The sequence below is a fragment of the Thunnus maccoyii genome, chromosome 5 (assembly GCF_910596095.1).
Source record: "Thunnus maccoyii chromosome 5, fThuMac1.1, whole genome shotgun sequence".
NCBI lineage: Eukaryota > Metazoa > Chordata > Actinopteri > Scombriformes > Scombridae > Thunnus > Thunnus maccoyii.
Window position 1 is genome coordinate 3,514,625 of NC_056537.1, and position 27,701 is coordinate 3,542,325.

The following is a 27,701-nucleotide window of genomic DNA, read 5'->3' on the forward strand; positions in this document are numbered from 1 at the left end:
AATGCCATAAATAAATTAGCTCCACAATACATTACTGATCTGCTGAGTCCATATTCTGCCTCCAGATCATTTAGGTCATCCTCACAACAACTCACGCCTCAAAACCAAAGGTGAAATCCTTTTCCACCGATGATAATTTTAAATCTAGTTTAAAGATCCACCTAGAACAATACTGAAGACATTAAAACTATTAAATAACATGTACAGAATCATGTAGTAATCAAGTGTTAAACAAACCAAAATATCTTTTATATTTTAGATAGTCACCTTTTGCTTTGATGACAGCTTTGAACATTCTTAGTAGTCTCTCTATTATTACATAATTCCATATTTGTATTCCATATAACAAAACCCTTGAATGAATAGGTGTGTCCAAACTTATTGACAAGTACTGTATATTTCTTTTATATTCTATTTCACTATTATTATTTTATTCTATTTTATTGTCATTGTCCTTCTATTTCGTATTTCTTGTCTTGTTTCTTAGACTTAATTGAATTATTTCCATTTACAATGTTTAGTATTTGGACTGTGATGAAATGGAAAGTGTTATGATAAATAAAGGAAAACAAAACCAGCTCTGTTAGCTTGGCCATTAATCTATTAAAATAACTGTGGAATCAGCATGCACTGTAAAAAAAAAAAAAATCATAAAAAAAAGGTAAAAAGTCTGGCAGCAAAAGTTGCCAAAAACTTACCGTCAAATAACAGTAAAAAACCTTTAGTTATTCTACAGAGATTTATTTTAAAAATATGGATATTTACTTTGGACATTGTCTGCATTTTTACAGTCCAACCATTATAAAATAAAATGAAAATCTCATTATAAAACATTGCTAGAATGTTGAACAAATGTATAAATCTGCACAAAAAATGAAAAAGATTGCAGAACTACCTTAAAATTACCTAATTTAAATGAAGACTCTTGTTTTCATACAGTAATCTTTGGTAAATTCATAGGATTATCCAATCCATCCGCAAGAACTCCCCATCAAAGTACAGATTTCTGGATGTAAAACATAGAAAAATGATGTAAAATTACATTCAAATTACCCTCCTTTAACACCCATTAATGGTATCTTGAGAGCTTTAAGCTGTTATTTTATGTGATTATCCAATCTATTTACAGTAAATCCCTGGTAAATGTTGGTTTTATACTGTACAAAAAATAAGATCATGTGATAATAGTTTACAAAAACATAATTTTAATAATCATTACTTTATATAAACATTATTTGACAGTAATTACAAGCAACTCTCCAATATATTTACATACATTTCCCCATTAATGTATGAGGTTAACTTTATATAAACATTATTATGTGACAGTAATTGCAAGCAACTCCCCAATATATCTACAGACATTTCACATTAATATATGGAGTTCTGAATGTACAAAAACCAGAAGGTCTATGTAAAAGTTCCTTTATATCAACTTTGACGTTGAATAAATATATACATTTTTCTACTGACATTTTCCAATATTGTGCAATCCATTCAATACAGATCCCCATTTGAGATGTATGAGATTTCAAGATGTTTAATAACCAGAATATATCATAAAATTACCTTTTACTGCTTGCTTTACAAAGTAATTCTGTAGACATTGCCCAAGCCTAGTATACAGGTGCATTTTATGTTTCAGATATGAAAGTTTACTATAGAATAAAGCTTATTTGGGTATTAAATAATTACTACAAAATTAGTTTCACATTCGTTGTATATGAAGCAGCTCCAGACTTTAAAGCAACTAAAATTTTGAATGTCAACATAAAACTAAAGAACATCATGCAGGTTGATTAACTTTATAAATTAACTTCACATTAATTAACTATTTGAACAAAAATAAATTATCTGATCTAACATGTTTTCTAGGGTTCATAATTTTGTATTTTATGCAGTATTAATGTTTATGGATATGTTGTATGACTTCTGCGATTCTGCCACCAGGTTGTGCCTTTGAGTAAGGTGAGAGTTTTGAAGCAAAAGTAGATTTATTTGTATTTAGAGCAACTGTAGTGGCTTATATGACTTATTCATTTGCCTCTGCTTCAAAGTAAAGTTGGAATGCATTTTTAAGGCAGGATCAGTGGTCAGTGAGTCTTTCTTGTAATCACAGAGTCAGATGTTTGAGCACCCTTCACTGCAGAAGTGTTTTTTTTTTTTTTAGCATTTGAGACAAAAGACAGCAGACAGACAAATAATAATAATATCCCTACAGGAGTCAAGTGATGTTGGTTAAAAGAAAAAGAAAAATCACCTACAGTAATGTCCTGTGCAGAACAAAACACACAGTAATGTCAGATAAGTAATTAGGCCAAATGTTTAATTGTGACTTTTGACTACAAATCTAAATATATTTTGACTGAGCGTCTGCATGTGGAGGCCCAGTTATGTCTGATGTAATTAAACAATTTTGAAAACAAGATTCAAACTGAACGAAGGTGCAGTAATCACGTCTTGTGCTTCAGCCATCGGACTGGTGCTCTCAAACCTGATTTTACAAAGACAAAATCAGAACATTATAAACAAGAATTTAAAAAAATCACAGGGCAGGTAACAAACATTCACAATATTTTATTAAAAAAAGAAAAAAAAAAGAAACATCTCAATAGGCCAATTTCTCCACTTAAATTGCAGTTCAGAAAACTCAACCACCAGTCAGAGCACAGTAGGCACATTTTCCAAGAAAGTATTCTGATTTAAATACAAAACAGGTGCACTTCCTCTATGTAGAAAGGAACTTGTGACAAAAATATGAACTGGACAAAAAACACAAAAAATCCCAACACCATGGCCAGTTTACTGTATAAGCAATAAAATGGGCAACTGAGGTCATAGGACTGTGCTTTTTTGTGTTTTTTTTTTTGACTGCCACTATCTCAGTTCATAAACTTTCTGTTTTATGTTTTATCTGCTTCTAAACAGTTTGGTCTTAAATAAAAAAAACGCTCTTCTAAAACGCTGGAATGTCCTGCAGAGTCATCCTATACTAAAAGTAATTTCTCTTAAGAAATAATTGTTTGTAAAGCATTGAGCAGTGTGTGTATTTACCAGTCTATTTGCAGTTGTACAGTCTGTTAAGCCTGTCGATGTCATTCTGGCTCATCTCAGTAGCCATGCCGAACTCAACGTTGGGGTCCGGGATTGGCACCATGGTGGGCTTTTTGTTCTTGGAGAAGGCATACCTGGATTTAAAGGTATTATACTCTGAAAGAAGTTGATGGGATGCTGAGCAAGATAATGTGCACCATTCTACTTTTATGCAGATGACACACAGATATTCACAGATATCTGCAAATATTTTGTAAAGTCTTGCTTCTACATCTTAGGAACATTGCCAGGATTTATTCGATTTTGAGTTTTAGATACTGAATCCATCATACAGGCTTTCATTTCCTCATGATTAGATTACTGCAAAGGCCTCTTAACCAGCATAAATCAGAAATCAACTCACAGACTCCAAATTGTACAAATTGTAAACTTTGTATTTGCTGGTTTTGATAAGTGCTATATACACTTTGTTATTGTTATTGTTATTATGTATGGCACTGCGAGTAAGATCCAGACCACAATGGCTAGAGTTTTGATGCATTCATAAATAAATCAGGTTTAATTTTGACGTCTTGGTTCTGTCTGCCCTGAGGAGGACAATTCAGTTGCCTAACGAAAGGTGAATAAAATGTGCTGTGTGCAGCAGAAATGCTTGGTGTTTCTGTTCTTACTTGCTGTACTGCATGACAGAGTTGTAGTCATAGGAGGTTCCCTGGTTCAGAGTGTTGATCTTGTCAAAGGCATACTCCCAACCTGAGCATAAAACAAGCAAGAAAAACATTGTATTGGTAGTGATCATGTGGGTATTGCTGTGTATAGACCTGGGTTGGTGCACTACAACGAAGGCTTTGGAACAGACAGTCGTTTGTGGGCATGCATGAATGATCTGATGTCAGTTTGATGAGGAAGTAGAGGTAACTTTGCAAATGAAGTTTTCAGAGCAGGCTGAAGACGTGGCTTTCAGGGAACATTTTTACATATGTTCACCTCTACATCCGACATCATAACAGTACATAAATGACAGAAAATCACAAAAAGCTTGATATGTCCTCTTTAAGTCAATGCGGAAGCAAGCTTAATATTTCCACTTTCCAGCTTTTTATCGGCAAACCATGTGTGAGACTTTTGTCTTAATGCTAAGTGTCGAATGCACTCAGCAATATTGTGAAGATTTTTGTTATGCTTTGATCCTTATGGGGTTAAAATGTAAAATTTGGAGCACCCAGTGGCCGAATGGTTATTGCACATGCCACATAACTGCAACAACCATGATTGAATTCTGGCCAGGAACCTTTGTTGCATGTCAGGTAGAATTCCACTGAAGGAATTGGGGTTGTTAAAATAAAAAGGTTTTAAATTTCATGGCAATCTGCACATTAGATTTTGATATACAGTATAGCTTGTTTTTTCTGTTACAAGTAAAGGGGTCACCACAATCATATGGATTCATCTTTCAGGATGGAAATGTCTCAGAAAATGTAAAGGACAATGAAATACCTTGTTAGTCAAAGTGAAATTTCAACCGTATTGCCAGTAAGCATGTTGATATTTGATGACCCCAACATCGCACAATACTTCCAATATGAACTCAGACTCTAGGATTCCAGGATGGGAAATTGTGACCGGATGATAGTAAACAAAAGGTCAGTGGGGGGGGGGGGGGGGGGGGGGTCACCTACGAGGAATGACGTTCTCCCACAGGATGCGGATGTGCTCATCTCGGTCAGAGCGGCACTGCTCATGTTTGAATCCCAGAGCATGCAGCAGCTCATGCTGCACTATGTCATGGTACAGACAGCCGTTACGCTTCAGAGACAACGCCTGCTCATTGAAACGCCGGCCCAAATAGGAGTAGCACCTGAGAGATGATAAACAGTGTACGTTATTGTATATACTGTATGCATTTACACTGAGCCAGAATAAAAACAAAGAATTAAACTCTTTAAAGTTACACTTTTACTGTATCTCCACAGAAAGTCAGTAGTACTTTGACAAATCAATAACAGTTTGACTGACTGGAAGCTTGACATTTGGAAAGATTTTATATAAAGTAATGACTAAGAACAAAATGTGTCCCACTCTTTTGTTTGATTAACTTGTAACCCCATTGCTAATATTTAAAACTCGTGTATGCAGGATTTCGGAACTGTGTCTAGTAATATATAATAAAGTTACGTACAATAATTCATCACATCAGAATTCATTGAAAGTGATGTTATGAGCCAGTTTAATTGTCTCATAGACATTTGTTTTGATTCAGCTATAAAATGTAGAACCACATAAAGTTTTGTTTTCTGGAACCGTTTAATTGTTTATTTTTTGTGTGGAAGATGTACAAGTTCAAGCCTCTGTATGTCATTATGTCTACAATATGTTTTCCTTGAGATTCAAATGTGAAGTGAGGCCGAACCCGTCCAGAGACTGGATGTGGATGTAATCTCTTTCACTGATGCGAGGGACGAATCGGATGCAGGAGACACTGCTGAAGGACTGAAGGCCACGTTCGATGATGGCCCGCTCTCGAGAAGCTGAAAGTATAAAAATCAGGTATTACATACTCATCATGACAAAATTTAGGGAGGTAAAGAATAATTTCTTATATATTTTCATTTTACTGACTTATACTGACATTTTACTCCTCACCTCTGGTTGCTTGTTTGTTTACACAAGGCATTACTCAACTCATTTTATACTTCTACTCCACTGTATTTTTTACTGTACTACAATAATTTCAGCTACAGTTATATTAAATTTGCAAATTAGGACTTCACCTATAAAACATGACCATCTTATAAAATATGATGCATTGCAATAGATTAAACTACATAACAATATAAAATTAGTGCCACCAGCTGCGACATAAATAAAAAAAACTAATTGTACAATTTAACTGTGAAAATGTAGATTTGTTTAATTGTGAGTTTTAATATATTTTTTACATTTTTATATAAATTTTTAAATAATGAGTACATTTTTTTTATGATAATATTTCTGCTCACTAGGTTAATCTTGGGATGTACTCAGCAAACAAAAGCTGGTGCTCTCTGTATACTTTCAACTGACAATTTGTAAAATTGTAAGGTAAAATGATTTAGTATTTTTAGTATTTCTACATAGTTGCTATTCTAACAAATAAATGATGTGAAAAATTCTACCATTATATTTGAAGTCAAAACAACTCACTGTAGTGGTCTGCGATGACGTACGGCACGTACACCATGCCGTTACTGGCCTGGTCCCACTTGCAGTTGTGGGAGGTGCAGGGGTCAGCGTTCCTCTCACTTTCAGAGTCAAAGGCAGTGTCATCCTCCACAAAGAACCCATCAGTCGCTCTGACTGATGTCAAAACATGAGACACAAGTCAGTTTGGTATAGAGCATCAGATTTTTAAAAAATGTGTTTTCTCAGCATCAAGAATTCACGATCTTGACATAAACTAACTTGTCTTGAGATTATGAAGCAATTAATTAAAAGAATTGTTTGACATTTTTGGAACTATGGCAATATATGACAACAACAATAATAATATGACAATAAAGTTCTCAAGTTCATATATTCTGTGCTGGTGGGCTGCCGTGCCATAATTTGTGTTAGTTCATTGTTATTATAAGTTTATTTTAAGCCAGAAGGTGATTAGAAAAATATTCTTTGAATGGACGAGATCAAAATCAAATTTTTTGGCTTGAATGAGAAGCATTATGTTTGCTGCATTCCATCATAAGAACCTTAACCCATCTTTGAAACATGGGGTGGTAGTATCATGGTTTGGGCTGCTTTGCTGCCTCTGAACCAGGACAGCTTGCAATCATTGAAGGAGCTATGAGTTCTGAGTTGTACCAGCACATTCTACAGGAAAACGTCAAGGTATCCGTCTGTGAACTGAAGTTCAACAGAAAGTAGGTCATGCAGTAAGACAACAACACTAAACACACAAGTTGTTCTACCAAAGAATGGTTACAGCAGAAGAAAGATAATGTTTTAGAATGACTGAGTCAAAGTCCTGACCTTAATCCTATAGAAATGCTGTGGAGGGACCTGAAAAAGGCAGTTCATGCAAAGATGTCCACCAGCATCCTCGAGTTGAGACTGTTCTGTAAGGAGGAATGAGTTAAAATTCCTCCAATCTGATGTGCAGAGGTGATAAACAGTTACCAGAAATGTTTGGCTGAAGTTATTGCTGCAAAAGGGGGTCATACCAGTTACTGAAAGCAAGGGTTCACATACTTTTGCCTACCACAAATATGTTAGATTGGATCGTTTTCCTCAATAAATAAATGAAAAAATGAATTTTTTTGTCTCATTTGTTTAATTGCTTTCACTTTATCTAGTTTTGGGACTTGTGTAAATATCTGCTCACATTGTAGGTGAAATACAGAGATACAGAAAATTCTAAAGGGTTCACAAACTTTCGAGCAGCACTGTATAACCTTGTCTTTGAAGAAGTAATACTAAAAATATGGCCTCCTTTTGATTTCGGTCTCAAATTCGGCAGTACCGTACAGCAGGTTCAGTCAGCTCAGGTCTGAAAGGTGCAGGAACAGGCCAGGTTTGGGTCTCTGAGTTTTAGGCCATTGCAGAACTCAACCCCAGAGATGCTGGTAGACAGACCTTTTAACCTCTGAACAGAGCTAGGTTAGCTGTTTCCCCCTGTTTCCAGTCTTTATGCTAAACTAAGCTAAGCTAACAGGCAGCTGGCTCCAGCTTCACATGTACTGTACAGATGGAGAGTGGTACCAAGCTTCTCATCTAACTCTCAGTAAGTACGCCAATAAATGTATTTCCCAAAATGTCAAACTATTTCTTTAATGATACTGAGAAAAAAAAGTATTATCATTTCCTGATCTGTACATGACAAATAATCAATAAATAAACTGATAAAACAGTAGTGAATAGTACTTTTTGATGTTAAAATAAAAATGACCAAATATTTATTTTGCAATTGGGAAAAAATATGAATAGTAATAGAAGTATTATGAGCATATTATGTCTTAGCCTTCTGCAGTTTTTCTCATGATGTCTTTTACTACAGAAAATACAGATAAACCAAGGAAATAAGCAAAATGTTGATGTATCTCAGCTGTAAAAGTTGGACTAGCTGGTGTTGGTAGTGTTTTCTTTACCTGCAACTGTTGAAAAATGTATATATCAATTGTAAATATTTGAGACTATCTTATTCAAATAAAATAATCAAGCCTACCTATGTCCATCTGTGTGAATAATTGTTCTTCACAATGTTATTAAATTGTTAGAAAATATCTCACCAATGTTCCTGTTGGCTTCCTCAATCCTTTGAGAGACAGATTTAACCTGTAATGAGAGGAGAGAAGTAGAACATCATTAGAGTTAATAAGTTATTTCATCAACAGTGGCATGTACTGTCACAATTTGAGATTAGTGGATTACTTTAGGTTTTTCATAACAGTTATCAGGTACCTTATCAAAATTAAAATCAGTAATCTGACTATGAAAATGAGAAATGAAAAACAAGTTTGACATTGTTCCGGGTTATCCATTTAAATATGAAAAATTACGTGAATTCCCAACATTTCCTCTATTTTCATTTATTGCATTTGCAGTTGGAAGGCAGCAAACACTCTAAATCACTAATTCACCAAAATCATTATTAGTTACAGTTTATAAAATACATTTATGTGATGAATCCAGTTAAACGTCCTACTTTTTAATTGAACTACAATTCAAACAACATTCATAAAGGAGGAGATGCAAATGAAGAGAAGCAAATATGTAACAAGTGAATGTTTTTGAAATAACTGAGTGTCAAAAACAAAACACACATTTTATAAACTTGGGGTAAGTTTCTGTCCGTTTTAAACCTCACTTCCTTCTCCTCACCTTCTGTTCTTATTTTCCCTGTTTCTATAGTTGATTCTGGGCTTTTTCATAAACCTGAACTGTTGGTAAAAGCCAAAAAATGTAAGTTTGAATAGACTCCAAAACTCACCTTCTTCTCCTCAGCTGTGACACAAACTACCATCAGAGCCAGAAGACCCAGGGTGCTCTTCAGACCAAACATGTCTTCCTGAAAACCTCAAGTGAACAAAGCTTAAAAATGAATTAAAATGATCCTCAAACCCCAAATTCTCAATAGAAAGTTAAGTCGGTGAGTTTCTTTCTATGCAATGTTATAAACAGTAATCAGGACTGGATGAGAGGAGAAATGACTGAAGGTATAAATAAACCTGCTGCAGCTGATAAGACAATTTCACCTTGATGCCACATGCTTATTCCCACACTAGTGTTAGTGTACAGAGAAAATGACCCCATTTTTCAGTGGTTAATTATAATAATAAGTTAGTTAGTAGATGCATTTAAGAAACAATCTATAGAGTTATTTACATTAAATTTACATTTAAATGATGATACTATCTTGGTAACAAAGTTGATTATTAATGATCATTAAATGTTGAAATTAATAGTCTGATTTAGTTTTCTGTCTTTCAATTATGAATAATTTGCATAACATTTTTAAAGAATATTCAATTTAAGTAGTTGTTACACCATTTGTCTATCATATTCCATCCAAGTTCATTTGTCTCCTTTTACAGCTTTCTAAGTTCACATTATGTCCTTTTTGTAATTCATAGGAAGTAGGCAGCTGTTTGCCAACACATCAGCATTAACCACTTTATAAGCTGATGATACGGGGGAAGCTATGAGGCTTGTTGTATTGTGGATGAATGCAACTTTAAATCAGAGTGATGAGACAGACACTCTGAGAGTTAATGCATGTGTAACTCTGCACCAGGTACAGAAAACATGATGTAAAATCTTAGCCCAGATGGAAGGTACCATACACCCAGAGTGCTCTTTACAGCTGTCATGTCAAAGCAGAGCACTGACATTGAACAATCCTGCAAAAACTTGGATTAAAGTGCCATGAATTGGCTCACAGTTCAGACAAAGAAGGAGGGAGAGCACACAAATAAAGTGTGACAGTAAGATCCGTGATGTTTGTGGGTTTATGGGTGAGTGGGTAATAATTCAGGAAGGTTGGAAGCTGACAGCAAACAAAACAAAAGCAGGAGAACATGTGGGAGCAGAGAGAGAAGGAAGCAGACTGAGCTGGCCAGCTATGTAAGCCCTCTGAACCAGCAACCCAGGTGAAAATCCTCCCACGCACAACCTCCACTCAACTGGCTGCTTCCTGAAAGGGGAGGAGAGAAAACAACCAGGCCAGGCAGAGTAGGAGCAGGAGGGGTCATCGCATCCCCCCCGCATGAGAACAGCGATCACTGAAATACTCTGTAAAGGTTTAAAAAATAAAGCAAACAAACGAATGATAAACGATAAGTACTATAAATACACTTTTAAACACATTTAGCTTTTAAAAGAGAGAAGCGCTGCTGGTGTCCCTCAAACCAAGGCAAGCCGACATGCGTTGGTGTGTTTTTTAATGACTCTAACCCACTGAAATAAAGGCCTTTTATTTTTCAAACCTACCTTGAGTACCTGGACCTGGATTTTTTATGCCATTGTTTTGGTCATAATTCTTCTGCTCTTCTTGAACATTTATCTTTTATTTTAACCTTTTAGCTATTACTTTGCCTTTTACATTTTGATTTTATTTCAACAATATACTAGAAAGATCAGCAACAGCAACATCTGGCAACCCTACACCAAGTAATTACAGAACTAGCAGTAAAAATGAATATAACGATGGCAAAAGCGCAAAACTTCCTATCTGCAGCATTTTCTGATTGGCGGATTTCACTTTGGATGATGAGAACAAGGAAGGCTGCTCATATTCAGTCTGTCTGCAAGATAATCCCGCCCTTCATTGTGACAGAAAAGTCACACAACAAAACAAAAAGAGTCCCTGGATGTGTAGAGAGGCTACAGCACGAGTGTGTTACACAATCACTGAACATTCATTTCCAGTGGACGAGGAAGCAAATACACTGAATTTAAGGAATTCTGACCCTAGTATACTACAATGTAGTAACTATTACATTTACTACATCTTTTTACCTGAAAACAAACTTAATTTTATTTTTAATTTAATTTTAATTATTAACTTAATTTAGAGCATCGTTTTGTAGAACCTCTTCCAACTTGCACCAAGTGCAAAAGCTCCTATCTGCACTTTGCGAGGCATTAATATCTAGTCGGTATTGTTAACACATAATATAATAATAAAGTCTAAAAACAGTGTATTATGTATTGGGTATCCTTAACAAATAACATTCTGCAAGAAAACAAGTTTTTTTTTTACTTTTCTCAAAAAACTGCATTTTTCAGATAGGAGGTTTTGCTCTTCGGCCATCGATAAGCAAGTCTTTAACTCACCAAATTATCTTATTCCCCCTGCAACCTGGTATATATGTCACAACCTGGCTCAAGGCAGGACAAAATGGGGGAACTGACACATGGGTTGTAACTAAAAAAAATGGTTTATTGTACATAACTACAAGAGAAATTAAACTTAAGACCAAGTGAAGTGTAAAAATGAAAACAGCATGAACAAGATTACTACTAAGGCTGTAATAAGACATCCAGAGTGTTGCCTCAGAATAAATTAGCAACTCATGAACAAAATCAGTCGATGAGGTTCAAGACTTAAATTGCAAATTAATACACAGGACCAGACTGGTACAGCTCTGTGTAGCTTTGAATAAGTTCAGGTTGGACTTTGGTCTCTTTCTGAACAGTGAAATCAGAGTGATGGCAGATGAAAAGAAAATCACTGCTGATAAGAAAACACACCTTGATGTCACCTTGTATACAAGAATGAGATGTTCCCTTACCTATAAAAACAATTCTCATCTTTCTAAAAATGCTTCCAAGAACTGCAGAAGCTATGATGACTATGATTTAATTTAAATAAAATAAAATAAAATAAAAACCAACTCAGAGGCACTGTATGCTTAAATGCAACTTTATTGCCAATAATTAAACCATTACTGTTGACCCAACGATGGTCAACAGTGGTGATGATGAGGATGATGATTCTCTTTGTGAAGTAATGCTGTGCTCTCAGCATGGGCAACTGTTTAAAAAGAGAACATTAAAGTTTAGTGCATCAGGAAATCAACTTCTCTCATTAACCCTTTCATGCATAGTGATCACTACAGCTAATCACTACGGCTAATCAAAAGCCGTTTTCTTATATATGCATGGGGTTTTAATGGTATAGTTGCACATCAGCCACCACAGTGGATTCTAGTGTGTCATCCCATACACTGCCATTCATTGGCCAGCCTTTGTAAGTGCAATACAAATTTCTCAAAACCATAGACTGTAAAAGCTCAAAACCAAGATGGCCGCCTGCTGGCCGGAAATGCTCAACAGCTCAGGAACATCTTGCTAATCCTTCTATAGTAATAGACCCTTGCAGGTAAATAAAATTTTGTGACATCAAGTAACAACTAAGGAGTAATACAATTGTTAAAATTTCCAAGTTTTGATTTTATGTTGGGAGAAAATGAGAATTAATCATCATTCAAATATTTTTTTCATGCCTAAAGAGGAATAAAAACACTTAGGAAAAAAATCCTGACTGAGGTTATCATAAGTCATGCATGAAAGGGTTAATCTGTAAGTGCGAGAGATACACACTTATGAGAGTTGCTGGTTGTAGGTTTATCATTTCATTAACTGCTGTACAAGTAAACTGCATATCAGGAATTCAAAACAATACTTTCACCTGATTAATTCATATAAAGAAACTTACTTTTTCCTTCATGTTGTTGATTAAGGGATTTATATTTAATAAAATCTGTTATGGTTGAAAAGATGACATTTACATAACACTGTTCAGCACTTGTACAGCCTGTTCAGTCTGAGGATGTCCTTCTGGCTCATCTCAGTAGCCGTGCCGAACTGAACACTGGAGTCAGGGATCGCTACCAAGGTGGGCTTGTTGTTCTTGGAGAAGGCGTACCTGAAACCACAAAGTGCAAAACATTAATGAGCGTTGATAAAAAGATGAGGGCAACAATTGAGAACTGCACTGTTATCTTTGAAAGATTTTTAGGAGGAAATACAAAACAAAAGTTTGTTAGCTTAGCATAATTGGATATTTCCATCTCGCTGTGAACTGCTGACTGAAGTTTTTACAAGCTAAGACATTATTTAAGTTTTAACGGTGCAATTGGATTTAGTAAATTACTAGTTTGAAACTAGCTAGTAGTTTCTGAGAAGTACAGTACTTTACACATACACACACACACACACACACACACTCACACACAGTCCTAGTGAATAAAATCAAGCCCTGCCTATTCACAGCAGCCTGACCAATCCGTTATTTAATTTATTGGTTTGTTATGAAAAATGTGAAAGGCAGCTTTCTGTCAAATTAGTACAATATAAATATTTTGGTTCCATATTCATATTCAAAGCAGGTAGGGGAGAAAGGGCATCTTTTTCTTTTACCTCATAAATAATAAGATTGATTTAGACCAACATTCACTCATAACACCTGCTGTGGTCATCTCTCATGCCCTCCACCACAAAGAGAGCAGTCACAGTTGTTCCTGTTTTACCTACTTGCTGTAATGCATAACAGACTCGTAGTCGTAGGTGGTTCCCAGGTTCAGAGTCTTGACTTTGTCAAAGTTGTGCTCCTTTCCTAAAGATGTGAAAAGACAACAATTATCATGAGATCCATCAGTGTCTCTATCCATTATTCATACATTATGTGGCCCGTGGGGTTTTTACTTCGGGGCTTTAACTGGGGTTACATGATTTCTGGAGATTTTCTGTATTTTTCTTAATATCAACAAATCTCATGCGGAGAACCAATATAGAAAATAACCATCCCCATCCTTTAATATCAAAAATAGATCTTATGGTGCAGCATTATATCCCTTGTAAGTTACTTAAAATCTAAACGTCTCAGTTTAGTTGTTATATTACTGTGATAGTTGCAAATAGACGAACCAGGAATGACGTTCTCCAGCACAACGCGGATGTACTGGTCCCGGTCAGAGCGTTTCTGCTCATGCTGGAAGCCCAGTGCGTGGAGCACCTCATGCTGGACCGTGTCGTGGTAAACACAACCTGAGCGCTGCAGGGACAGTGTCTGTGCGTTGCCTAGACGGCCGATGTAAGAGTAACACCTGTGATGACAATTTGGGAGAGATTTCAGGACAACCTGTCAGTCATTTTGTCTACTGTTGTTTAGTTTTAGCATAGAGAGAAGGAAACATTTTTTTTTTTTAAAAAACTTCAGGATACCAGTCAAAGTATTTCCAAAACTGTACGTGCAGTATCTAATACATGCGTACCCATTAAGGGACTGGATGTTCAGGTAGTCTGTCTGACCGGTGCGTTTGACAAAGCGCAAACAAGAGAAATCATGGAAGGACTGCAGACCACGCTCGATGACTGACACCTCACGAGGGGCTGGAAAAAACAGCAAAGGGTCACTTAAAACTGACACCACACCAGCCAAAACACTGACATAATATTATGATATTGTGAAGGCACAATGACTACAAAACAATAGACATGCAAGAACATTTTCCCATTCTTCTCTTAAAACATTTTTCTGTGAGGTTTGCTCGTTCAAGTTGCAGTTGACAAACTCTCTTAACTGCCGAAACTTGTCGTAAAGTATTAGTTTCAGCCTGATGAATGTCACCTGTTCATAAGGAGGTGCGCCTTTGTTATATTTGATCATTAGCAAAATCAACGCAACTAAAATGTCAATATAAGGCGACCTGTTCTTGTGGTGAGGTTCATTCACAAGCGCTGCACTGTGACAGAAATAAAGAGGGAATGGTTTGACGTGAAGATAGTTGCTAAATAAACATCTTTCCAAAGCAAAGTGCTCTATGACAAATATGAGATCAAGGGATGTGACAGTCACAGAGATATTGGAATATTATAGCCTACAGTAGGTGATGTTACACTGCCAGCTGCTACACAAGATAATACTGGACAGAGACCTGCAGATAGACTCTGCTGTTGACAACTAATGAAATGTAGAAGTCCCTGTGACAAAATATGCCAAGAAAAATCACGAGGTGTAAAAAACCTTTCAGTAAACTGGCAGCCATGATGATGATGATAAAATAATTGTATTTTAGTTGAATTTGCCATCATATTTCAACTCCAAATTCCTTGAGATTAAGACATAAATTAAACAAGTGTTTCTCCCCTTAGAAAGACAGAGACTATCTGTTCATGACTCATACATGTCTGAACAGTTATGTGTGCCGCTTAAGAATGAATCTGCTCATACGAGTGATTCTTGCATGAGGCTCATTGTCACATTAGTAAAGCATTTTTGACAAGATTTTTAGGATATGCTGTGTCAGAAATACTGACCTGGACGTGTTGAGGGACTTTCCCAACAGTTTCATAATAGTAGGACTTTTCCATGCAGGTTTTATTTAGGGGAACACATTAAACAATTTTGTGCAATAAAAAAATAATTGTTTTTTAACTGACTGATGGTTTCTTTTTTCATTCGTGGATGATTAGATATCACTGATGTATGTAAACAATAGAGTAAAGATCCTACATGTTGAAGTATGAATGCTGGAAAAAGGCTGCTTCTTCAATTTTATCAACTCATATTATTCAATTACATATGTGGATTCACTTTAAAATTGTTTTTTTCAGAAATCACATATTGCACTTTTAAGGGCTAAATCACAGTATTTAGCACTCACAGTACTCGCTGGAAATGACGTAGGCTATGTAGACCTTTCCATTGGCAGACTTGGGCCACATGCAGCCTTTGGCCGTGCAGGGGTCAGCATTTCTCTCAGCCTCAGAATCAAAGGCAACATCGTCCTCTACGAAGGGCTCATCAGGAGAACGGACTGCAGCAAACAAAGTGATCAATGTAAGAATACTTTCCTCTAATTGGGATTATCAGTCTGCCAATAAGATCTGAGGTTTCTGCTGGTGAGGAAGATAGAGCTGTCATCAAAGTCTTGTTTTGAGTATTGTTAGCTCAAGAATCAGTAGTAGTAACAAAAAACAGATCCCTTTCTCATTACATCACATTCTTGGCACCAGAACAAGCACGTGCATGTGGCAATCACTCTATCAATTCAGAAAATTCACACAATAAACTTTTTGTCAGTGACCATTTAAAACTTTCCCCTATGATTCAGGAATTAACAGAGAATTGCAAAAAATAAATGAATAAAATAAATGCTCAATGTTTCTTAAACAGTGAAAATATAATACATTAGCTGCTTATTATAATAAAAGGTATCTGTATTGATATTGGGGATTCAGGCCTTGTTAGTTATACTTATCAGATGGAAATCAAATGTTGTGGTATCACCCACCCTGAATGTCCAAAGATAGGGATCAGAGCAAACAAAAACCTGATGTACACTTTCTCATGACTCTTAAAAATTCTCACCAGCATCTCTGTTGACTCTCTCAATCCGCTCTGAAGTAGTCAAACCCTTATCGACCTGTAGGAAAGAGTGATTGAAGTTTTAGTTTATGAACTGGTTAACTGTTAGACTGTGATTAAGCACTTTTTACATGGCATTATTGTTTTTAGCATTATCATTATATATGATGCAATTGTGTTTGTATGAAATACAAACACAGGGAACTTACACAGTCAGGAGTTTTCCAGAAATTATATAGAAAAAAAAGGAGACAGAGAAACCAATTTAGAGTGATTATTTAGTTTCAAAAATAGTGTAGATGTAATACAACTGGAGTCAGCCTCACCTCCTCCTCAGCCCAGGCTGAGACAGCCACCAGGACCACAAGGCCCAGAATGCACTTCTGTGCAACCATGTCAAAAAATAACCTGCAGCAAGACACAAACAACCAACAAAATACCTATGACTACATTTTCCTGTCATTACATATTTATTTTTTGTCACCTTTGTTACTCAAAAACACTCAGAAACAGCATTTAAAATGATGATGATGATGACAAATGATAAATGATACTTACTGCTATGCTTCAAGGGAAGAAAACACAGTCAATGGTGCAAATTCACATTATAAAGCATCAGCTGCACCGGAAAGCCATCCATTTAGGGATATATTTAGGACAGTTGGGGAAAAAGTGTGTGAGTGAAAACGCCTGATAAGAATATTTCACCTTGATGCCACATTGCACTATTCCCATAAAAAGAGCTTTCCTAATCTTGTTTGATTTCGACCAGGTACTTGGCCTCGAATGTTTCCTGTCAACAAGTGAGCTCGTTTGTCAGAGTGAGGCAGAGGACTATTCATATAATTACTCCTTTTTAAAATGTAATCTTACACTTATTTTATTCCAGGATGAGTTGTAGTGAACAGAAGACATTTTTTACTCGTACATTCTCTGTTTTTATACTTTTTACATCCATTAGCCTGAATGCACTTCTTCACTTTTACTGATTTTATATCTAATTTACTGAGGGATAGCTTCAAATTTAGTACATTATTGTAATATGTTTGACTGAAATTGGTGGCAGGTATTTTTTAAGAAATGCAAAGGAGAGAATAACAAGACATACAAAACAAGAAATTACAACTAACATTGGCAGATGTTTCATCTCCAGTCAGGCTGTGTCTGGTGAGGGAGAGGATATGATTGGACAACCAAGATGCAGCCTCTGTAATCCTGATTTATGATTGGCTAATGCCTATTTTTTTTGCCCATGTTAAACCAACACATCTGATCTCTTGTCTGTTTTTCCTGAGCTAATAAAAAGTCCACTTAAACTAAGATGTAACTGCCAAAATAACGACAACATACAGTGAAGACAGAACTATATACAGTAACACTATTTTAATTTTTATTTACATTGGAAACACAGATAAGCACGTAAATGGCTCTCAAGTATCCCCCAATAAGACATTTCTCTTGGAGGACTTTTTGACATGTCACAGTATGTAAATACTGTGACACAGGTGTAAATAATAAAATTAATGATGGCTGAATTCCATTTAACTGCTTTAGTTTCATTGTTCTGATATGTATTGCTAATGCTGGATGACTGTCACATGGCCATGGCTTACTGGAACACTTAAATAGAAACAGAGACATCATTAAAGTGATCAGTAACACCTGTGCTTCTCTTGCTACAGTATGAGAAGTCAAAATGTCTGTTGCTAAAAGGGTCAGTTGCCTTGAAGCTGTGGGCAAACCTGAACCAAACAGACCTCATAAAGATTGTTTCCACCGACTGGCCAACTGGTTTTTCAATCTTTGACAGTCAGGAAGAAGCATTAGCCTTACAACAGAGTAATCACTAATCACACAGACAACACACTGAATGACTGGAGTTCTTCATAATCAGCTCACAGTCATCATATATCTCCCTCCCTTTATCATGTTATGGTGAGAAACCCGGTGTAGAGCATCTGATTAATCTAAAGCTGTTTTCATTTGTTGGCTGATGCCATTGATGTTAAATGATCACTTCACTCAAAAAAGTAATTTTTCACTTATCACTGTAGTGATATCTAGCCATGCAAGCAGTTTGGTTGCATGTGCCAAAGTTTTGAGATATCTGACTAATAAACGTCTGCAGCCACTTCCAATAGTGAATCAGATGTTGCAACAAGATTTCTGGATTTCTTCTTCATCTTTAGCGAGTTGCTGAGAATTCAATTTAGCGGTGTATGTGTGATACAACAATGTGAATGGCAATTTGAATACTAATTAGTTAAAGTTCCAGACATGTTTTCAGACATACAGTACCAGTCAAAAGTTCCCATTCCCTTGAATGAGAAAGTGTGTCCAAAATTTTGACTGGTAATGTATAAAAATAGCCTGCCTTAAATAATAATTTGTGTCTGATAATGTCCATGAAAAAGTTAAATTACTTTATAAAAACATCTTAAAATTACATCTATTACAAGATGTCTCCTACTTCACTGAAAAGTCCATTCTCAGTGTTTGTGCACTGGAGGCTTCACGTTTCCACACTTGTGTAAGTTACATACTGGACCATGATTGGCTCCAAACTAGTTTTGATGTCACAAATAATGCTCAAAGGTACACGTGTTGAACTCAGATTTAAGGTGAGCACAGAGAAACTTTCCTCCTCCAACAGAGAAATGTGAAAAAGCTCACAATTTAACCCTCATAACCGACTTGAAGTGGCATTAATTTGTTTTTGTCCACTAGGGGGCAGACATACTCCAAAGCAAGCACAGACACACAGCCCTGATTTTATCATCTGATTGGAGTTTGGTTTGGTCTCCACCAACTCCTTTAGCTGCCAGATGTTCCACTTTGTCTGCTGTTTGCTGCTGGGCAATTAGTTTATAAGAGTTGATCTACTGGAAAGTGCTGCTGGAAACAGGATGAGAGCGCTCAGACCATTGACTGTATATAAATATGGTCCTCACTTCCTAGCCAAAATATCTCCTTTCTGGGAGCTGTCATCTTGCTTGTGTGACACCATTTGGAGTCAGAGTCTTTACAGTAGAGTCAGGCAGCGGGGTGAATGCCTGTGGGACACACCCTCTCAGCTGTACTGCCGCCTGATGGAAGTTTGAGAGCAGCTGTCAATCATGACATCACACCCCCTTTTTATATTGTCAAATAACTAATTTAAAACAAACTTATCAGAAAAAATGAGCACTTGGACATATACCAGCGTGATAAGAATTACTTAAAATGATAGAAACCATCTTTGGGAAAAGTTTACTTGACATGTACTTTGATATTTTTAGTTTGTCCCATCTGCTAACATTGAGGTGCCTGGGTTTATGACCTATACTGCTGCCAGCCACCAAGTGGCGATCAAGATGTTTTGGCTTCACTCATGGGGAGCTGTCATGATGTCAATATTTATATACAGGCAATGGCTCAGACTGGACCAAAGCTATGGGTTAAAAGAGGCTAAAACATTCTGTATAGCTGCAGAGTTAATAGTGATGAGACGTGGTTTCAAGTGACACCTTTCACATTACAAGTAGGCATTTGATTTAGTGTTAATATAAAGAAATAATGCAGCTTTGAATACACATCTTAACTGCATAAACATTTGGTAATGTACAGATACTAGTGCACAAATGACAAGAAAAATTTCAATGCAGATGCACATAAATGTTAATTTGGAACCACTTTTTTATTCAATTGTATTAAAGAATGAAGAAACATTCTCAGAATATTAAAAAAGATGGTATGATGTCTGCACTGGCACTGTGTTGTCAGGGCTGCTTTCATCACCTGGTGGAAAACAGAAACAGAAACATGTTAAATGCAACAAACACAGCTTTACATTTTCTCACGAGTCACTGCAAGTTAAATTTATACAGAGAACAATAACAGAAGTAAAGCATCTGACCAACACTTGTACAGCCTGTTCAGTCTGAGGATGTCATTCTTGCTCATCTCGGTGCTGGTGCCGAAGTCAACATTTGCATTGGGGATGGGCTGCATAGTGGGCTTACCGTTCCCAGAGAAGGCATACCTGGAATTATTAAAAATACGGAGGTTACTTTTTTTTTTTTTTTAGCTTGTATTAAGAATTATTGTTATTCAAATATTGTTGAAAGGGTTCACCCAAAGAAAATCCATTTTCTCACCTCTAGCCATGTTGATACTGTAGCTTTATGTACTGAGGTTTTGATACACCTGTCTCAGAGATTTCTCTTATTGCATGTTACTGTGGATAATCCACATACTCTGGGTTAACATTTACACTGAAACTACTTTCTGACCCAGGAAATAGTTAGTATTAAAAACTGTTGATACTGAAGTCGGTGGATTATTCAGAGAGAGCAACAAGATGTTGCTGTTGAATTTTTAAAATGTAATATAAACAAGGAAGTGAAAGTGAAAGTAGCAAAATCAATAAAATCAATAATTTGTCCAAATAAACAGATGGTAGATGAAGCAGATCGTAGCAACCCCAACCTGTGGTACTGCATGATAGAGGTGTAGTCGTAGGGAGTGTTCTGGTTCAGAGTGTTGATCTTGTCGAAGTTGTACTCCCAACCTGAGAAAATGAAAAGCACATGGTTAACTGTCTCTGAGTTTGTGTTTAGAGATTTGAACTTGACCAATCATCTCTTTTAGGATTAGGATTTGGGTTTAAGATTAAGGCTAGATTTAGGCTTCTGTTTTGGTTGGTAAGTACAGTGAAGTAGATTTGGGGGTTAAGGCAGGACTCTCTCAAAGCTTTTGTGGCTAAATGACCACAGCTTTAGGTCCCTAAGTTCTCATGACCTCAGCAGTTCAATGTTGTCAATTTTTTTGCATTTTTCCTTTATTTGACAGTTTAGTGGAGAGACAGTGAATACAGGGAGATATAGACAGGGGTATGACATGCAATAAAGGTCTCACAGCCGGGAGTCCAACCAGGGACTCTGATGCCACGTGGTATGTTCCCTAACCACTAGGCCACCGGGGGCGCCCCAAATGTTGCCAATTTTAATATCCTATTTTCAGGTGTATGGGGGTTAGCGTTAGGATTAGGGTTAGGGTTAGGGTGCGGCCAAACATACAGTCAAAGTCATAAAGACCTTCAGTGACAAAAAAAAAAAACAAGGGGGACTGTTTTGAAGGCAACGTGTGCTCACACCAAATATTGATTTGATTTATGTGTCTTCTGTTTACTGAACTTTGTATGAAGTTATTTGATAAATATTTTTGAAAGCATCCTCACTTTACTTTTAGTGCCTAAAACCTTTGCACAGTACTAAATATCAAACTTTTTTTTTTCTTTTTAAATTGAATGAAATACATGAAGTCAAGTCAATTTTATTTATATGGCCCAATATCACAAAATTGCCTCAAGGGGCTTTACAATCTGTACAGAATAGATCCCCTTTAAATATGCTTTCAATTTAAGTGATGGGGGCGAAAATCCACAATTTGTCATTTTATGCAAAAATGCATTTAAAAGTTGATGTGAAGCTTATATCGATGGCCGAAGAGCAAAACCTCCTATCTGAAAAATGCAGTTTTTTGAGAAAAGTAAAAACACTTATTTTCTTGCAGAATGCTATTTGTTAAGGATACCCAATACATAATACACTGTTTTTGGACTATATTATTATATTATGTGTTAACAACACTGACTAGATATTAATGCCTCACAAAGTGCAGATAGGAGCTTTTGCACTTGGTGCAAGTTGGAAGAGGTTCTACAAAACGATGCTCTAAATTAAGTTAATAATTAAAATTAAATTAAAAATAAAATTAAGTTTGTTTTCAGGTAAAAAGATGTAGTAAATGTAATAGTTACTACATTGTAGTATACTAGGGTCAGAATTCCCTAAGTGGGAAATTTCTTAAATTCAGTGTATTTGCTTCCTCGTCTGCTGGAAATGAATGTTCAGTGATTGTGTAACTCACTCGTGCTTTAGCCTCTCTACACACCCAGGGACTCTGCGTTGTGTTTTTGTTTTGTTGTGTGACTTTTCTGTCACAATGAAGGGCGGGATTATCTTGCAGACAGACTGAATATGAGCAGCCTTCCTTGTTCTCATCATCCAAAGTGAAATCCGCCAATCAGAAAATGCTGCAGATAAGAGGTTTTGCGCTTTGGCCATCGATATGAGGCTTCATCAGTCTGAGTTAGTCATATCAAGTGGATATCTGATACATTTAAGGTCTTTTTAGCATCAAATTCCCTCTTTGTGTTTCCTCAGACAATGTTTGCTGTTGAGCTGCGGTGGAAGTATAGTAACAAAAAGAGGAACTTTGGCACTAAAAAGACTGTAATGTTGAAAGATATCTACTTGATTTGACTCATTTGTATGCTGAAGCTTCATATTAGCTTCAGATAAACTTTTAAATACATTTTTGCACAGAAGGAGGACTGTGGATTTTGACCTCCATCACTTACATTGTAAGTGCATTATGAAGGGATCTTCTAATGGTCAGTATGAACAGGAGGAATGATTACAGCAAGAAAAACATGCTTCAATGTTCATTTTGGCATCTGACTGTTGTTTTAAGACAGACTCCTTTCACTCAGGATCAAGATTTAGATTTAAGGTTAGGAGTAAATTTAGGTTAGGTTTAAGATTTAGGTTAAGGTCTAACAGAAAAATCTGGATTACTGTTACATCATGGTATATCTCTTTATGTGTGTGTTTTTATGTGAAGACTCAGGTACTGACCGGGCATGATGTTCTCCCACAGGACTCGGATGTACTGGTCCCTGTCAGAGCGGCACTGTTCGTGGTTGAAGCCGAGGGCGTGGAGCAGCTCATGCTGGACGGTGTTGTGGTAGAGGCAGCCACTACGGTCCAGAGACACTGTCTGAGCGTTACCACGGCGGCCAACGTAGGACCAACAGCTGAATTAGTGAAATAGAAGGAAATAGAAGGAAATTAACGATCACAGCAGGCCAGAGGAGTTTCAGTTGAAAATGGTATTCATTGTTCAGTCTATAAAAGCGTGATTTTTTATCAACAGTAATATTTGTCCTCTTGGATACATTACATTGCAGTTAGAATGAGATGAATTATAAAAACAGGGCTGCACCTAATGATTACTATCATTATTGATTAATCTGTCAATATTTTCTTGATTAAAGTGATTAGTTGTTTGGTCTATAAAATGTTAGAAAAATGGTGACCGGACCAACCGTCCAAAACTTAAAGGTATTACGTTTATCATAAAGAAATAAAGAAACCAGAAAATATTTACATTTAAGAAGCTGAAACCTGAGAATCTTAGCATTTTTTCTTAAAAAATGACTCAAGATGATTAATCGATTATCAAAAAGTTGGTTAATTGATTAGTTGATTAATATTCTGACTACTTACAGCTCTATATAATATTTAATCAAATTAAGGTTAATTAACTTTAATGACTCTATATAAAATGTGATAGCCCCAGTGCCACTGCTATGCATTCGCAGAGTACGCAGAGCGCGTGGGGCCTCAAGTACCAGGCCGGGGCCCCCAAAATTAAGGTTGATAAAAATGTCATGATAATTATCACATTATTACATTTTAACACAAATTGAAAAAATATATAAATTAGTTATGGACAGGCCCACCATTGTTTTTTTCATTGTGTTTCACTCAATTCAGGCAAATTAGATGCTTTTACCTAATATATAAAAAGAGTCCCTCCTTGAAATGGTACAACCTTCAAAGCCCTTGTCTGTTCGCTTCAGGGTTTGCATTGGTTCGCTTGTAACCTACTACCTGCTTCTAGCCTGAAGTTTGCTATCCCTATATCATATCATATCTATCATGAATACGAAAGGTTTATTGCTCAAGCTATTAGCGTGTGTGGATGATGAAAGCAAGTGTTTGAGAGAGCTAATATCGATCTATATTCATTTTATTGCATTTTATAATGCAATATAAACCTACCATACTTAGAAACACACACAATCACAGAAAACACACAGATGTTACCCGTTGTCGGACTGGATGCTCAGGTAGTCTATCTGGGCGTCGCGTTCGACGAAGCGAATGCAAGAGACACTGGAGAAGGACTCCAGGCCACGCTTGATGATGGCGTGTTCACGAGGTGCTGAGAAGACACAAAGAAGTAAGACAGTATCTTCAATTTTGTCTTTTTTTTAAATCCCTTTAGATAGAGTAAGATAAAATACTTTTTTAATCCCAAAAGGAAATTGTACTGATAAAGAGAGAAAGAAAGAGAAGGTCAAAGGTTTTGATTCCTCTGAGAAAATCCTTAGATAAAAAATGAATTAAAACATTTTCGAAGCTGTCTTCTCAGTTGTTTTATCTGCAGGTATAAAACAAAACAAAACATTAAAGAATTTTAGATATAAAAAGGGTAGATTAATTTAAAAAAGTAAATGAAAAAGAATCCAAGCTGTGGCAAAACATTTTGTAAAAAGACAAGCTACGCTAGCCACTCTGTGACGCTTTATTTAGCCAGAATGATGCTTAGAAGTAAATGCTAATATCAGCATGCTAACGTGCTTACAATGACAATGTTAACATGTTGGTGTTTAGCAGGTATAATGTTTACCATTTTCACCATCTTAGTTTAGCATGTTAGCATGCAAACTTTTGCTAATTAGGACTAAACAAAAAGAACAGCTGAGGCTGATGGGAATGTTATTAGTTTTAAAGGGAGAAATTTATGTTTTAATCTCATGGTGGAGCTAGAGGGAAAGTCAGATTATCAATGTCAGTAGGATTTATCCTCTGGAGATCATGACTGTGCAGATTTCATAGCAATCCATCCAATAGTTGTTGAGATGTTTCAGTTTGGACCTAAGTTGTGACTGACTGACAGAGACTGATGTGGGTAAAAACCATGTGGGTGAAGGAGTCATAACAAGAAATATAAATAATCCTCCTTAATTTTAGATGACATGTTTTTATAAATTGTTTATATCTCCTTTCTGAATGAGAAGTTTCAATATTTCCATTAGCTAAATGGTTGGTAGAATATATTCACATCTGATATTGATGATTGATTTTAAGTGAAAAAGTAAGCATAAAGTTACCATCGCTCCACTGTTCCAAATAGTAGTAGTAATAGTCACTTACAGTAATGTCTGGCGATCACATAGGGCACATAGACATTTCCGTCAGCAGATTTGCTCCACATGCAGTCCTCGGAGGTGCAGGGATCAGCGTTTCTCTCATTTTCATTGTCATAAGCAATGTCATCCACGACAAAGGGCTCTTTCTCCGTACGCACTGTTGAAGGATGACATTAAAGGCTCAATCAGTAATTTAAATAATAAATAATAAGTACATCGATGTACTACTGGAAATTTTGACTCGGATTGTATCTGTTTCTCATCTGATCATAATTGTAAAGTTGAAATGCAGGCATTGTTGCAGACAACCAGGACTGAAAGTTTAAAGCTTATATAGCTATATATGTATATATATATCACCAGATGACCCTGCTGTTAATGGGGCAAAAAATACTGAAATTTGAGGATTTGAACATGCATGGTGACTTACCAACATCCTTGTTGGCCCTCCACAGCAGCTCAGACACAGATAGTTGCTAGATCACGGAGATGACATCAGTCATTAGTAAGGACTCACCTGAAAAGTTTATTCATGTAGCCTACCGTCTATTAGTACTCTGTTACTTTATTAAATAAAACAGTAATTGCACTATAATATATCCTGTTCTCTGCTCTGCGTGTGTGTAGCTCAGCCCCGCCCTCGGTCAAGCAGACACATAGACCTGAAGCTCTTAATGCATTCATGACACAGAGACAGAGAGTCGAGTGGAGAAGAGGAGAGAGATGGAGACAGCGATGTAACCTGGTCATTACTCTACGAGTCCCAACCTCACACCCTGTGCGCTGGGGGCTACACACCCACAAATATCCCGAACACAGCAAGATAATAAGGAAGTACAGACAGAAGACAGAGTCCTTGCAGATAAATACACCGCCACACACTTCTAGTAGGTCATAAGTGATAATTGAGGGGGATTACATTTGTATGAGTCTATACATTGTTTTTTAGGAAAATCCTGCATAGTGCACCTTTAATTCCATTTTGCTAATGATCACTTTATTTCCTAATGTTACCTTCAATAATAATAAAAAAAATTACAATTTCATGGTTATATTAATTGTTAATGTGTTAAAACACTTTAGGTCTCCATATAAATCTTCCTGGAGTCCAATATTGTTATATATTCTACTATACTGACACTTTTAATTACGTATGTGTTTATTATTATCTAAATGTGCTTTGTGGATCCTTTTACAGAATACACATGTTGTTTAGTATCCGTGGAAACCACGGGATCAGCAGCAGGATTTAACAACAGATTTAAAAATATCAGCCCATGGATAACACATCCAGCCTGTATTCTTATTTATTCTCTTAGCTCCACCAAATTGTGATTTTTTCCTCTAAACTTCTCACATGGTTTCATTTCAATAAATGTTCAAACAATCCAATATTTTGCCAAAAATCAAAGATTAGTCCAAAAGCTAAAAGTATTGATAATCTAATGATGTCATGTATAATAATATATCAGTCAGAGGGACCAAACCACTACTTAAATACTTGAAGTACATTTTGCTGCTAATACTTATGTACCTTTACTTACGTAGGATTTTTCATGCATGCAGGACTTCTTCTTGTAATGCAGTATTTTTACATTGCTGTATTGGTACTTTTACTTAAGTAAAAGATCTGAGTAGTTCTTCCACCACTGACAACATGTTATTCATTTCATCTTTATGTTGAATCTTACTTTTCATAAAAATCTTTACACAGAGAAATTACACATAACCTCACCTTCTCTTCAGCCCAGGAGCAGTCGGAGACCACAAGGAGGATCAGGAAACTGAGCGTGTACTTCAAGAAAGCCATGTTACCAGCCTGCAGGTGTATGTGTTAAACTGTACCTGGACCCTGCTGCAGTCCCTGTTTATATGTAGTGTATATAGTGTGCCTGTTAACTCCTGAAGATAAACACCACTTTGCTCAGTGATAAGAGGCACATTACCTTGAAAACATGCTGCTGATTCCCACTATAACTCCCCTTAATAAAATCTACATGTGATAGCAAAAAGTTTAGAAAAACTTCAAGCCACCTTGTGAGAGTGTTGGCCTTGAGGACACCTGCCTGTTTATGGATCCTGGGCTGCCAGTTGCACAATGAATAAACCTCAATAGTCTGAGCCAAAATACTACTGTTGGTTTATAAAGCACTGAATGGTTTAGGGCCAAAATATCTGATCTTCTGCTACGTTATGAACCAACCAGACCTCTCAGGTGGTCTGGGACAGGTCTGCGTTCTGTCCCCAGAGTCAAAACGA

The 27,701-nt window shown here is 36.3% G+C and overlaps 3 protein-coding genes across 3 annotated transcripts; all 3 read right to left on the reverse strand.

Moving 5' to 3' along the window:
- Positions 1-2,196: 2,196 nt before the first annotated feature.
- LOC121897635 (high choriolytic enzyme 1-like) lies at positions 2,197-9,243 on the reverse strand. Its single transcript, XM_042412271.1, has 8 exons — positions 9,017-9,243; positions 8,316-8,361; positions 6,238-6,390; positions 5,465-5,582; positions 4,734-4,912; positions 3,726-3,807; positions 3,055-3,188; positions 2,197-2,494 (listed from the first exon to the last, which is right to left on the reverse strand). Exons 1-7 carry the CDS (start codon positions 9,086-9,088, stop codon positions 3,059-3,061), a joined length of 780 nt encoding a protein of 259 aa, XP_042268205.1. The 5' UTR covers positions 9,089-9,243; the 3' UTR covers positions 2,197-2,494; positions 3,055-3,058.
- Positions 9,244-12,751: 3,508 nt separating this feature from the next.
- Positions 12,752-17,044, reverse strand: LOC121896853 (high choriolytic enzyme 1-like). The gene is made up of 8 exons (XM_042410892.1): positions 16,958-17,044; positions 16,726-16,807; positions 16,403-16,448; positions 15,696-15,848; positions 14,304-14,421; positions 13,957-14,135; positions 13,564-13,645; positions 12,752-12,955 (listed from the first exon to the last, which is right to left on the reverse strand). The coding sequence occupies exons 2-8, from the start codon at positions 16,792-16,794 to the stop codon at positions 12,829-12,831; spliced, it is 774 nt and encodes a 257-aa protein (XP_042266826.1). The 5' UTR covers positions 16,795-16,807; positions 16,958-17,044; the 3' UTR covers positions 12,752-12,828.
- Positions 17,045-20,056: 3,012 nt separating this feature from the next.
- LOC121896850 (hatching enzyme 1.2-like) lies at positions 20,057-27,391 on the reverse strand. Its single transcript, XM_042410889.1, has 8 exons — positions 27,178-27,391; positions 25,873-25,918; positions 25,447-25,599; positions 24,334-24,451; positions 23,080-23,258; positions 20,867-20,948; positions 20,295-20,420; positions 20,057-20,176 (listed from the first exon to the last, which is right to left on the reverse strand). The coding sequence occupies exons 1-8, from the start codon at positions 27,250-27,252 to the stop codon at positions 20,173-20,175; spliced, it is 783 nt and encodes a 260-aa protein (XP_042266823.1). The 5' UTR covers positions 27,253-27,391; the 3' UTR covers positions 20,057-20,172.
- Positions 27,392-27,701: the final 310 nt, after the last annotated feature.

Excerpts from the sequence above, each read along its gene's own strand:
- LOC121897635 (XM_042412271.1), bottom strand. The coding sequence starts at position 9,088 with ATGTTTGGTCTGAAGAGCACCCTGGGTCTTCTGGCTCTGATGGTAGTT. Across the intron at positions 6,391-8,315 it reads GGAAGCCAACAGGAACATTG|TCAGAGCGACTGATGGGTTC; the intron begins GTGAGATATTTT and ends TTTTGACATCAG. Across the intron at positions 3,189-3,725 it reads TCTGTCATGCAGTACAGCAA|GTATGCCTTCTCCAAGAACA; the intron begins GTAAGAACAGAA and ends CTTTAAATCCAG.
- LOC121896850 (XM_042410889.1), bottom strand. The coding sequence starts at position 27,252 with ATGGCTTTCTTGAAGTACACGCTCAGTTTCCTGATCCTCCTTGTGGTC. Across the intron at positions 25,919-27,177 it reads GCTCCTGGGCTGAAGAGAAG|CAACTATCTGTGTCTGAGCT; the intron begins GTGAGGTTATGT and ends TCCGTGATCTAG. Across the intron at positions 20,421-20,866 it reads TCTATCATGCAGTACCACAG|GTATGCCTTCTCTGGGAACG; the intron begins GTTGGGGTTGCT and ends TAATAATTCCAG.
- LOC121896853 (XM_042410892.1), bottom strand. The coding sequence starts at position 16,794 with ATGGTTGCACAGAAGTGCATTCTGGGCCTTGTGGTCCTGGTGGCTGTC. Across the intron at positions 16,449-16,725 it reads CAGCCTGGGCTGAGGAGGAG|GGTTTGACTACTTCAGAGCG; the intron begins GTGAGGCTGACT and ends CAGGTCGATAAG. Across the intron at positions 15,849-16,402 it reads GAGAGTCAACAGAGATGCTG|TCCGTTCTCCTGATGAGCCC; the intron begins GTGAGAATTTTT and ends TGTTTGCTGCAG.